The sequence below is a fragment of the Diadema setosum genome, chromosome 3, assembly GCF_964275005.1.
Source record: "Diadema setosum chromosome 3, eeDiaSeto1, whole genome shotgun sequence".
In the NCBI taxonomy this organism is placed as follows: Eukaryota; Metazoa; Echinodermata; class Echinoidea; order Diadematoida; family Diadematidae; genus Diadema; species Diadema setosum.
The window spans coordinates 26409095-26423338 of record NC_092687.1 but is presented as its reverse complement, the minus strand read 5'-3'; the positions used below and the strand labels follow the sequence as shown (position 1 = coordinate 26423338).

The window sequence follows — 14244 nt, the reverse complement described above, 5'->3', positions numbered from 1 at the left end:
AAAGTGATATCAGCCACAGTGTTGTATGCTTAGATATCTTCCATGTACGCAGATATCCTCGCGGTCAACATTTTGGAAAATATCCCGGGTATACAGTGCGTATATATGTATATATAAAAGTAATCCAACTTTAGAGAACTACCATTTCTTAATTAAAAGATGTAGAAAGCACAATATTAGTTGTGAGGAAAGAGAAACTCTTCTTCTTTCCATAGATGCCTAATTGTGTTGACGAATTTCATGCATGACTGAGCACATGGAGTTTAACGACAACAATAGGGAGCTTTAGATTTTAGACGCGCGGACGTTCAAAGAAATAAAAATGCTCTGAGCGTGCGCAGTAGTGCGCGTAAAGTCGATCTATTTTTAGCTTGCGTCGCCTGAGTTTTTTACTACGCGTACTGGGCTATTTTCGCTTCCGCACAGTTTGCGACGTAGAGAGCTTCTTCATGCACTGATCATATGGGGGCGCGATTTTGTTTTTTTATACGTTGCGTCCCAGCGTAATTTAAAGCTACTTTTCCACACGACGCAGGGAGAGGAGAACGTCCAGCGCAAGCGTTGGCTCAAACGTCCGCTCGTCAAAATCTAAAGCTCCCTAATGTCAAATTTCATTTTCCCCCCAAGTTTGAATGTCACATTATTAAGGAATAATGAATGTCGACTCACGAGGAAGAGTTTCTCTTTCCTCGCAATCAACATTGAGCTCACCATAGCTGACTTTATGAAATACACACGTGTATTCGCCCTCCAAAGTTGGATTACATATACATACTGATGTACAGTCAAACCTTTTTTTTAAGGGTCACCTACCTATCAAAAGCAGCCGTCTGCCTTTATGGGGCCAACTATAACATCCCATGCACTCGTGAACAGCTTATTCGGCTGTTTGCACGTTCGCGTCCGATGATATCAATAACGACATTATACAACTAGACTCGGAATTTGTCAACACTGACAAATTAGGTGATCCGATCTATTGGGAAATCAATGATTTGAGTCCTGATCCCAATAGGCATGACCATACAGGTTTCATCTGTGTTGAGGGGACATTGGCCATGTGATGTTTGGAGTTTCAGTTAGAAAAGGGAGTCAGACCTGCCATCTTTGGTACCGAATTCCGTATGCACTAACGAAGATACAGAATGAAGTATATTTGACCTTTGACCCCATTTTGCACACCAAAGATGGCATCTGAGCAAAAAGTGGTTATTTTGTGAAATGATTCTTGTAACATGGTCTTTGCGTGTGCAAAATGTGGGAAAGATAAGACAAGTATTCACCAAGATACAGGATGAAACATTTTTGACCTTTGACCCTAATTTACATACCCAAGATGGTGTCCGATCAAGTAGTCGTTATTTTATGAAATAATGTACGTGACATGAACTAAACATGTGCAAAATACGGGGGAGATAGAGGCTGTTTTTCTTGAGTTATTGCAAAGAAAGTTGCAAAAAGAAAGAAATATCTCAATACATCGAAGATAAGCTTTGATTTCAACCAATGTTTTTAGCATGTTCCCGACATCGTTTGAATAACAAAAGGCACACTGACGATAGCGCAAAGTCTCAGCTACAACATATTAAAATCTGGGAGAAATTCACTGAAGGGTAAGTGAGCTAGTGCTCGATAAAGACAATCATGTCAACTTTCACATCTAGAAAAATTCCCTCCCATAGAGATAACACGTCATAACGAAGGTACAGAAAAAAGTACATATGACCTTTGCCCCCACTTCGCACAGACAAGATGGCATCTGAGCAAAAAGTGGTTATTTTGTGAAATGATCCTTGTAACATGGTTTTTACGTGTGCAAAATATGGGAAAGATAGGACATGTATTTACTAAGATACAGGATGAAATATTTATGACCTTTGACCCTAATCTACATACCCAAGATGGTGTCCGATCAAGTAGTTGTTATTTTATGAAATAATGTACGTAACATGAACTAAACATGTGCAAAATATGGGGGTGATAGGGGCTGTTTTTCTTGAGTTATTGCAAAGAAAGTTGCAGAAAGAAAGAAATATCTCAATACATCGAAGATAAGCTTTAATTTCAACCAAATTTTTTGACGTGATGCCGACGTCGTATGAAAGATCGAAGGGCAATTTAACGATAGCGCAAAGTCTCAGCTACATCATATTAAAATTTGGGAAAAATTCACCGAAGCATAAGTGAGCTAGTGCTCGAGAAAGATAGTCATGTCAATTTTCATTTCCGGAAAAACTGCACTCCCATAGAGATAACACGTAAACTGGTCAAATTTGACAAGATTACATTCAATCCATTTTTACGAGGTGATGCCGTCACCCAATAAAAATTGTTTTTATATATTTATGAAAGACCATTTCATAAGCTACAGCATATTGAAATTTGGGTGAAAATCGGCAAAGGATAGGTGAGATACGCTCGAGTAAACTTAAAATTTGATGACGTCATTTAGAAAATTTACTTTTTTTTCTTTATTAAGAAATTTGATATCTTTTGATCATTTTTTCAGTATCGACAACCCATGAAATGACATGTACAACTCATCAGCTTTCAAAATATGTAAAGAAAATGGGGGGTCACCGTCCATCCTGACGCGTCCATCCTGACGAGTAAAATCGGATTTAAAATTGACGGTTTTTTGGCATAGTTGCACTGTATATCGCCATTGACGCGCGCGCGGAATTTCAACTTTGACGGGCCCGCATGACGTCATATTGAGTCGGATTGACTTGAAACTTGGTAGAAATATTCCTTGACATTTCAGACATCCGATCCATGTGAAAAAACGGGAAATTTCTATTGCATATGAGCTGTGCGTGCGTATATGCGCGCGCGCGTACGCGTCCGTCCAATTTTTTCACTTTTTTCAAAAAATGCTCCAAATGGTCTGAAACGTGTGCAAAAAAAAATTGAGCTCAACTGGAGCATACAAATATTTCAACGCGCGCGTACGCGCACGTTTTAAGGGTAGATATGAAATTTGAAAATATGTGTAGAATCAGATTGACTTGAAATATATGTGACGTAAATTTCATTGAAAAATTCCATTCCATTAATGAGATATGAATGAAAATGTGTTTTCATATAATGACGTCATAGTGACGTCACGGTCGACTGATCACTATGATTTTACTTGATGGGTCGTCTTTGGGACACGATACATATATGGTATGATTTTGACATTGATAGGAAGAGGACTTTCTGAGCTAACCGATACACAAATTTTGTCCAGAAATAAAGAAGAAGAAGAACTAGAGATTGTAATTTGTCATTACTGACATATTAAGGTGATCCGATTTTTTGTAATCAATGATTCCACTCCTGATCGCAATAGGCATGACCATACAGGTTTCATCTGTGTTTAGAGACATTGGCCGTGTGATGTTTGGATTCTCATTTAGAAAAGGGAGTCATATCTGCCATCTTTGGTACTAAATTCTGTATACACTAGATAACAAAGATACAGCAACAAATACATATGACCTTTGACCCACCTTTACACTCTTGCAAGATGGCATCTGACGAAAAAGTGTTTATTTTGTGAAATGATTCTTGCGACATCGTTTATACGTGAGCAAAATATGGGAAAGATAGGACAGGTATTCACCAAGATACAAGATGAAACATTTATGACCTTTGACCCTAATTTACATACCCAAGATGTTGTCCGATCAAGTAGTTATAATTTTATGAAATAATGAACATGACATGAACTAAACATGTGCAAAATATGGGGGTGATAGAGGCTGTTTTTCTTGAGTTATTGCAAAGAAAATTGTAGAAAGAAAGAAATATCTCAATACATCGAAGATAAGCTTTAATTTCAACCAAGTTTTTTAACATGATCCCGACATTGTATGAAAAAACAAAGGCATACATACGATAGCGCAAAGTCTCCGCTACAACATATTAAAATCTGAGACAAATTCAACGAAGGGTAAGTGAGCTAGTGCTCGATAAAGACAATCATGTCAATTTTCACATCAAGAAATGTTCCCCATGTCATGCACCAACAGAACACCCGTCAGCACCGACATAATATCTGTCATACACCGACAAAACATTCTTGGATCAGCACCGAATGACTGCGACTGTCACGCCATGTTTGCCAACTCCAACTCTCATGTCCCGAATGGACACTTTTATTCCACCCCACCCTGGTTTCACCAAGGCACATCACGGTTCTCCGTCACACCTCCCCCCAACAAGAGGAAAGTTATGAATGTAACTTTTCGACTATAAACACCTTCGTTGTAAGGCTTGCTTCACTGTTCGTGCGTACTGTTCAGCTTACACGATTACAAACTCAAATAGTTTTGTGTTGTTTTCTCACAACCTCACCTAGCATACTACACTTATAATTACTGATTTTGAGCCTTATCAGAATCAGTTAACTCCGGCATCAATTGTCCTTTATTAGAACAATACAATGTATATGAAAACTTGACAAGCCCCCTACAAAACATGTAAATACACAAATCAACAGTCTACAGTAATACACATGTGAAACCGTTTTCAACGAGTGCACATACGGGTGCACATAATCCGGAAAGATTACACCAGATGTAATCAATCATTTCTCCAGTAGTATCGATATTTTGACTGAGACTGTGTTTTCTGGTAGTCTCGACTGTAATTATATCCTCACATACTTGACTAATAAACTAACATAACTTCAGACATGTATTTTTTCTTGTAACACATACACTTCATCTTTAAATGTGAAAATCAAAAATACACTTTCTTCACGAAATAGTTCGGACTGTTGCAAAGATATCTGTTTCTCCAACACAAACTTTCACTGGATTTTCACTGAATGAAGTAACAGCACACATTTCTTGATTATAACAACATCATATTTAAACGCTATGACACATGTGTACATCTACTCAATGTACTCGCTAATAAATCTTATACTTATGTCAACTCTGCGTCATACGTTAGCCAAAACAACAAACATTTTAACCATCGGACATTTCTTTTTGTCCCTTCACACATATGTACTGTCACGCGATAAAATGTTGTAATATATGTGCAAACTCTGGAAAATATCGAGATCATACTCGACATTTCATTTCATTTACACATGCATGTTCACATGCATGTTTTTTTTATTTTCATTTCCAATCAAACACAGGTAATACACTTTGACATGATTACATATATTGGAACATAATAATACATATTGGTTCTTAAAAGAACTTCATGGAAATGGAAATTGAGGGGCTGCTAAAAAGCGAACTTGTAGATTGCAGTCCCCTCACTTACGTTACATTACTACAATACATTAATTATATATGACTTTATAACACAATACAACGGTATGTACCGTACAAGCTAATCATTGAAAGTATACAGTTTTCATTCAATCAAATCGGATGGTTACATGAAGTACAGTGTATACGCTTTCACATGTATACACATAGACATAGACATAGACATACACATACACATACACATAGACATAGACATACACATACACACATACACATAGACATACACATACACATACACACAAGCACACACACGTACCCACATACACACACACGTACCCACATACACATACGCACACACACGCACGTACACACACATGTATGCATCCACATACATTGTGCACACACAGAAGAGAGTAGGGAAAGAGAGGGAGGGAGGGGGAGAGGGAGAGTAGAGAGAGCGAAGGGCAGGTCAACATTCTCGATACAGGCAGAAGAAAAAAGAACAACAATTCCAAACAGTCAAACTAATCATGGGGTACATATGAGCTAATCAAATATTTCTTTAAATTACTAGAGAATGATTTCAAACTAATGGAATCTTTTATATTTTTCTCAAGGGAATTCCAAAATTTTGGGCCACTGTAGATAAACGTGGATTTTGTAAATAAAGTTCGGGTAAGGGGCAAATGATATTCATCTGTTTGACGAGTGGGGTATTTATGAATATTTTTATTCTTATTAAACATATTTTCAAAAACTGAAGGAAGTGACTTATTATACAAACTGTACATAAATTGACCAAGGTAATAATAATACAAATCCCTTACTTTTAAAACCTTATTCTCCACAAATAATCCGTCAGTATGGGAATATTTAGAGGTATTACATATTACTCGAAGTGCTTTTTTTTGTAACAAAAATAATCTATCCAAATAAGTTGAATGTGTATTTCCCCATATTATAATTCCATACGTTAAATAAGGTAAAATTAACGTTGAATATAACATTAGCAACTTTTTAACAGAAAAACAAAACTTTACTTTATTAATTACACCTATGTTACTGGAAATAATGCGGCATATACAATCTATATGCTGTTTCCAAGAAAGCTTACTGTCTACAGTTACACCAAGAAATCTGACAGAATAAACCTGTTTTATCACTTCATTTTCAAAAATTATATCATGTGGCAATTTATCAAGGGTATTACTAAACAACATCACATTTGTTTTCTGCAAATTAAGCGATAATCTATTTGCTCTTAGCCATTGCATTATCTTGTTCAATTCTATATTCATGACATCAACTAATGTATGAGGATTTGAATGAGAAAAGAAAAGATTAGAATCATCTGCAAATAATATAAAAGAAAGAACATTTGAAGATTTTGGAAAATCATTGATGTAGATAATAAAAAGTAACGGCCCTAGTATACTTCCTTGTGGAACTCCACAATCAACTGAGCGCAAAGAAGATTTTTCATTGTTTATACAAACAAATTGTTTTCTGTCTTTCAAATAGCTTCTGAACCACTCCAAGGCCTTCCCACGTATACCATAATGATTAAGTTTATAAAGAAGAATGTCGTGGTTAATCGTGTCGAAGGCCTTGGAGAGGTCCAGGAAGATTCCTGCAGTATGTTGAAACTTATCAATTGCTCGAGATACTTTTTCAGTGAAAGATAATATTGCATGTGCTGTGCTATGTTTCTTGCGAAATCCAAATTGATATTTTGACAAAATGTCATTTCTATTTAAAAAATCTATAACTCGAGAATATATTATCTTTTCTAATATTTTAGATATATTAGGCAAAAGAGAAATAGGTCTGTAATTATTCAATTCTTCCCTATTACCCTTTTTAAAAATTGGAACTATTTTTGATATTTTCATAACATCTGGTACCTGCCCTTGTGATATTGATAGATTAAAAATGTGAAACAAAGGATCAACAATATAAGGTATTATATTTTTTAACAGTATATTATCAATATCATCATAACCAGAACTTCTTTTAGAAGGTAAATTATGAACAATATCTAAAATCTCATATACTGTTACAGGGGAAAAAAAGATTGAATTTTGATTACCTACGTCCAGATAATCATAGAATTCTTTAGTAGACAACGGAATATTTGCACAAAGATTCCGGCCAACAGTTGAAAAATGTGAATTAAATATTTCTGCTATCATACGTAAATCTTTTATTTCAAATCCATCATTCTTAATTTTAGAAATAACATTTCTTTCCTTATGCTTATTCAATGTTTCATTTATCAATTTCCAAGTATTGCGCATATCATTTTTAAACAAATCTAATTTTCTCATATAATAATTCCTTTTTTCTCTACGCAATACCATAGTGAGAGTATTTTTATATGCCGTATACTTATCACGGGATTGCTGTGTTTTTTTAGCCTTACTTACATAATACAAATTATTTTTACGATTAATTGAACGTAATAATGACTTTGACACCCATGGCAATCTTGGATCACGTTTGTAACTACCCAACTTCTTTTTAACTAATGGAATATGTGTATCTAACAAAGTAACAATCTTATTTATAAAAATTTCATAAGCTACATTCGTATTTTGCACCACATATAAGTCAGACCAGTCAATTTCCATCAAAGATTCCTGAAACTGGGCTATATTCTGAGGTGTAAACTTACGCCTTCTTTCATAATTCTGAGGTATTTTCGTCTTTAACTGTAAAGATGAACACATATAAATAGCATAATGATCAGATATATCAGTAAGTATAATAGCAGAATCAGGAAAAGGGTTTACATTACAAAAAATATTATCTATTAAAGTGGCAGATTGTTCTGTTACACGGGTTGGTTTTGAAATCAAGGGTGAGAAATATGCAGAGAGCATAATGTTGAGAAATTCCTCGGGATAATAAGAATCATTACATTTACTTAAATCAATATTAAAGTCACCCATTAAATAACATTCCTTATTCAAAACTGAAGATTCTTGTAATAATTCATTAAAATAATCAAAAAATAATTTCATATTAGCATCAGGGGGCCTGTATATTACGCCTAATAAAATATCTTTCCGATTAGGCACTTTGATTTCTATAAATAAGGATTCAACAAAACTTTCCATTCGACAGATATCTTTTCGAATGAAAAAATCAAAATTGGATTTAACATAGAAGGCAACACCCCCACCACTTCTATTATATCTGTCGTTATTTATCAAATGATATCCTGGGAGATTAAATAAAGAGGCAGTATTATCAGTGAGCCATGTTTCTGTGAGCCCAATTACAGAAAAAAAATGAGTCTGAACACACAAATGTGACTCCGTCACTCTGTAACGAAATACAATACAAGATATTAATTTACAAGAGTGACATTATATCTTGGTTTCTGTATGCCTCACTGTCACTCAGCATTTTTTTATTTATACAAAACAACACAAATTCTTTTGTTTTAACACAAATCGGTTGATATAAAACTCAAAATTTGATCAACAGTTTTCCTGTGACTGGCCGGTTGTGTTTTGCTATACTGTTTTTGCATTTGCTAGCATTAACTCTGAAACGTATCGGTATACATACAAATCTGAATCCTTTGACTCTTTGGTACATTGAATGAAATCACAATACATGTACAAGTGTGCAACTGAAGCACAACTTTCACTGTAATCTTACACACCACAAATGTTGTATCCTGGCGCTTCCTGTAATGTTGGGTTTTCAACATATCACACAATGCTTGGCGTGTAACTCATCATGAAATTTTCAAGTAACGTCTCCTTATAAATACAGAATATTGTGTACTAGTACTTTCTCATACTTCCTAGCATCACTCACATACTGTTTTCGTTTGAAACAAACATGTTTAACATAAATACAATTTCTTCCTTCACAGATCCTTGGGAAAGGAAAAAACTGAACGAGAATACATAAACGCATGTATACACTGTCATATATAAAAAAAATAAATCAACATCAGTTTCTTGTCTGTTTTGAGTCTTGTTCGAAATGTTCAGCTTGATGTAGGTTTCACTGTAGACTTGATATAATCATCGTTCGGCAAGTTATCAACGCGCGCACAATTTCAAACTCGCGACAAAGCGTCTGCTAATTTGTTGTCCTTTCCTGCTATGTGCACAATTCTCAGTGGGTACGGTTGGAGAATCAAACTCCAACGGAAGAGACGCTGATTCTTGTGCTTGAAGCGTTCTAAGAATGTCAATGGGTTATGCTCAGTGTACACCACGATGTCTCTTCCACCGTCCAAATACGCTTCGAAATGTTGCACGGCTAGAACGACACTAAGGCATTCCTTCTCCACAGTTGAATAATTTTGCTGATGGCGATTCAGTTTTTTGGAGAAGAAACACACGGGTTTGCTGTGTCCGTTGTCGTCATCCTGAAGTAGCACGGCTCCTACTCCTCGGTCACTAGCATCCGTAGCCAGCTGGAAGCTCCTCTCGAAGTTTGGTGCGATGAGCACGGGATCGTTCATGAGGACGGCCTTCAGCTTCTGGAACGCATCCTGGCAGCTCGCCGACCACTGGAACGGTAGAATCCGCACATTCCCAAGAAGCGCTGAAGCTCCCGTTTCGATGACGGCACTGGGAAGTCCACGATGGCTCGGACCTTGGCATCTCGTGGTGCGACGCTACCTCGGCCTACCTTGTGACCTAGGAAAGTCACACAAGCTTTCCCGAACTCGCATTTGGCCAGATTCACCACGAGTCCTGCATGTGACAACCTCTGGAACAGCTCTCGAAGATGAGCAACATGCTCCTCCCACGTATTGCTGAAAACCAACACATCGTCTATATAGACAACACAGTTATCATGACCAGCAATAACTCGATTCATCATCCGTTGAAAAGTGGCGGGGGAGTTTTTCATCCCGAAGGGCATGACACGACACTGGTATAACCCGGAAGGCGTGACAAACGCCGAGATCTCTCTTGCATCTTTGTCTAATGGCACCTGCCAATACCCTTTCATCAAATCCAATTTGCTGACATACTCGGCACTTCCTACCCGATCAATACATTCCTCAATCAAAGGAAGCGGAAACGAATCAGTCTTGGTTATGGTATTGACCTTCCTGTAATCTATACAAAACCTGGACGTTCCGTCTGCCTTTGGGACTAGCACTACAGGGGAACTCCAGTTTGAGTTACTAGGCTCTATGATTCCATTTGCAAGCATGACATCTATCTCCCTATCCACCTGTTCTCTCTTAGCAGGATGAATCCGATATGGATGCTGCTTTATGGGTGTATTTCCACCAACATCAACCGTATGAACAGTGTCTTTCGCACAGCCCAATTTATCACTGCAAACCTCCGGAAATTCCTGGAAGATGTCGACAACATCTTGCCTCTCCGAATCAGACAGATGACTGAGCAGTAACTCTAGATTTTCTAGTGCCTTTGAGTTCTCTACTCGCGGAATCATTCCTGACTTGAAACTCGCACCCTGAGAATCTGGAGCATCAGATTCAAACTCTTCTGCACTTTTCTCAGCACTGTGTAGGACACTCTCACTCACAACTGCACCTACATCTTCTACACGTTCATGGTATTTCTTCAACATATTCACGTGACAAACTCTCTTGGTTTTTCTACGATCAGGCATGCTCACCACATAAGTCTCCTTCCCAAGCTTCCTCTCTACTACATAGGGACCACTGAATTTAGCCTTCAATGCATCTCCTGGCAATGGAAGTAGAACCAAGACTTTGTCTCCAACCTCAAACACACGACTCTTTGCCTTTCGGTCAAAGATTTCCTTCATTGTCTGTTGTGAAGACTTCAAGTGTTCTCTCGCCACTTCATTCGCTCTCACAAGACGCTCTCTGAACATGGAAATGTAGTCTAAGGCATTGGAATCCTTGTCTTCCTCATCAGACAACAGCTGCTCCTTCACAACTTTCAGGGGCCCTCTTGGCTCATGCCAAAACACCAACTCAAAGGGGGAAAATCCAGTGGATTCATTCGGCACTTCACGAGCAGCAAAGAGAAGAAAAGGAATACCTTTATCCCAGTCCCTGGGATTATCCAGACAGTAGACCTTCAACATCGTTTTTAGCGTCTGATGGTACCTTTCTAAGGCCCCCTGAGATTGCGGGTGATATGCAGACGACTTAATCTGTTGAATACCAAGCTGGTACATCAACTCCTGAAAGACACGAGACATGAAATTGCTACCTTGATCCGACTGTATTTCTTTCGGTAGCCCGTACCTAGTAAAGAAAGTCAACAAGGCATCCAGAATTGACTTAGCAGTTATGCTCCTCAACGGAAATGCTTCTGCGTATCTCGTGGAAACATCCATCACAGTCAATAAATACTGACACCCTGACTTGGACTTCGGCAATGGACCAACGCAATCTACCATCACACGGCTAAATGGCTCCTCAAAAGCCGGAATAGGAATCAACGGCGCAGGTGTTATGGCATGTTGTGGTTTTCCTACAACTTGACATTCATGACACGTTCGACAAAATTCAGACACATCCTTTCTCATCTTGGGCTAGAAGAAATGAGTTCTGATTCTACACAAAGTCTTCTTGACACCCATGTGTCCGGCCATTGGAATTTCATGTGCAAGACGTAGAATTTCCTTTCGATACGGCGGAGGAACAACTATCTGGTTGACAACCGTCCAGTCCTCATCTGCGGGACGGTCCGGAGGACGCCATTTTCTCATCAAAACACCAGACTTTACATAGAAACATTCTGGCATTCCCTTCGCCTCATCTACAGTCAATGCACCCTCTCTCAACTTCAACAATTCCTCATCTTCCATCTGTGCTTTGATTAAAGCCGGCTGACTGAACACACCTTCTTCCCAACTTTGTTCTCTTTCACCTTCACTAGTCACCTTTTCAAAGAATGTGTCACCAAGAGAAATTTCACTTTGAGACTCTTTTCCCTCACGCTCTGCTTCACTTGCTCGAAACCTTGTGATAGCACATGTTGGAAATACTTCTGGAAATTCGTCGACAAGTTTTTCAGTTTCCTGCTCGTACACTGGGACTTCGGAAACAACAGGAAGGACACTCACTCGACCTCCTGCAAGGTCATTACCAAGCAAAAAGGAAACTACATCCATGGGGAGAAATGGAACAATTCCCACAATCACTTCCCCTGAAATCAGTCCACTATCCAAATTCACTTGGAAAAGAGGGACCGCCTGAGTTCCTCCATTGACATCATGTATCAGAACTTTCCTACCCGTGTTACAGTCTATGGGCATACTCTTCACATCACCTACCATGAGGGACTGTGTAGCTCCAGTATCACGAAGGATGACAACCGATACTCTAAATTCAGCAATGGTAACTGTACCCTTGGAAATGAAGTCCTTGTACTTTTCATCCACACTACCACTTGAACACGTATCTGTCATTTTTGAGACACTGCTTTTCACAACATTTGGATGACGCTGTTCATCACTTGCACTTGACTTAACAAAACCATTGGTGGATGTTTGGTGCTGTTTCTCTTTTGTTTCAGCATTTGAACTGTTCTGTGGACGTGTGTCTGCATGGACTAAACCATGTGTTGCTCTTTGCTTTTGTTTTTCTTTTGCTTCATTTTGTTCCAGCAATCGCCTACATTTAGACTTAATGTGACCTGTTTTCCCACAGAAAAAGCATCTCACTTCTTTGTATTGAGGCCGTGGCGATTTTGGTCGCTCTTTCTGTGATTCAGTCTTTACTTTATCCCTGCGTTCACTATGACTACCGTGCCACTTTTGAGTGTCAGGATTTCTCAACTGATCAAGCTTCCTCTTTCCCTCAGGACTTTTTGTTTTCACTTTATGTGTCAACTCATACTGGTCAGCGGTGACTGCTGCACTCTTTACATCATGTACTCTTCGATCTTCCAAATATGTTCTCAAATCTGGAGGTGTCGATTTCTTGAACTCCTCCATCAACACTATCTCTCTCAAATTTTCATAAGTGAGATCTACTTTCATTGATCGCACCCATCGATCAAACATGATTTCCTTTTCTCTCTGAAACTCTACGTAGGTCTGTCCCGAACCTCTCCTAAATCCTCGAAACTTTTGCCTGTAGGCTTCTGGGACTAACTGATAGGCAAGAAGGACTGCTTCCTTAACTGTGTCATAGTTATTTGCCTCCTCATCCGAGAGAGCAGACACTACTGAATGTACCTTGCCTGTGAGCTTTTGTTGCACTATCATAGATCAATATTTATTCTCCCACTCCAAATTCCTGGCTATTCTCTCAAAGGAGAAAAAGAAAGAGTCTACATCCTCTTCATCAAAGCGGGGGACTGTGTTTGCCATTTTTGCAATATCGGGCGTCTTTGGTCTCGACATGGTAACATTAGGCCTATCCCCTGGGACGCTACTGGCCTGTGCCTGGGTCAACTCAATTTGACGTTGCATTAACTCTTGTTCGAGTCTCAGATTTTCTGCCTTCATTTTTTCTTTTTCTAACTCCAATCTAGCCAGTTCTAGTTGTGTGGAATCTACCCTCATCTCACTAGGTCTAGTAATACATGTAGTAGTAGTACTTGGAGCAGTTTTTCTACCAGCACTCTCAATCTCATCCGTACTCTCACTCTGGTCTGTGTGTTCATATTCTACACCACCCAGTTCAAGCTTCTTCACCAGAACTGCAAAGATTTCTGTCTTTCGACTACACTCCCTGATATCAGCATCTACATGAGTTGCAACCTCAATCAATTGGGCCTTCGCTAACCCTCTCAATCTACCAAGAGTGACGTCTTTCACAAACTCTGCAGCATCGAACTTGGCTGCCATGATTATTCACATCTAGCTTTCCGACTAGATTTCAAGACTACGTCGCTAACGCAACTTCCTACAGTACACTCCACTGCGTACCGAACTACGAGAATAGTCTAAGCAATTCAGACCTGACAAACACTCGTATATCTCGAGGCCAATTTCTTCGTAAAGCCACATCTAACGATGCTAATCCAAATAACCAGAAAGTGACACACTAATCTGATAGAATGACATAACGGAAACGATAATACGTACCCTT

General features: G+C 38.5%; 1 protein-coding gene across 1 annotated transcript; it reads right to left on the bottom strand.

The window, feature by feature from the left end:
• Nucleotides 1-9716: 9716 nt before the first annotated feature.
• LOC140246732 (uncharacterized) lies at nt 9717-14000 on the bottom strand. The gene is made up of 3 exons (XM_072326071.1): nt 13769-14000; nt 12166-12277; nt 9717-11445 (listed from the first exon to the last, which is right to left on the bottom strand). The coding sequence occupies exons 1-3, from the start codon at nt 13998-14000 to the stop codon at nt 9717-9719; spliced, it is 2073 nt and encodes a 690-aa protein (XP_072182172.1).
• Nucleotides 14001-14244: the final 244 nt, after the last annotated feature.

Excerpts from the sequence above, each read along its gene's own strand:
- LOC140246732 (XM_072326071.1), bottom strand. The coding sequence starts at position 14,000 with ATGGCAGCCAAGTTCGATGCTGCAGAGTTTGTGAAAGACGTCACTCTT. Across the intron at positions 12,278-13,768 it reads GGATGAGATTGAGAGTGCTG|GAGGTCGAGTGAGTGTCCTT; the intron begins GTAGAAAAACTG and ends ATGACCTTGCAG. Across the intron at positions 11,446-12,165 it reads CCAACATGTGCTATCACAAG|GTACGGGCTACCGAAAGAAA; the intron begins GTTTCGAGCAAG and ends TTTCTTTACTAG.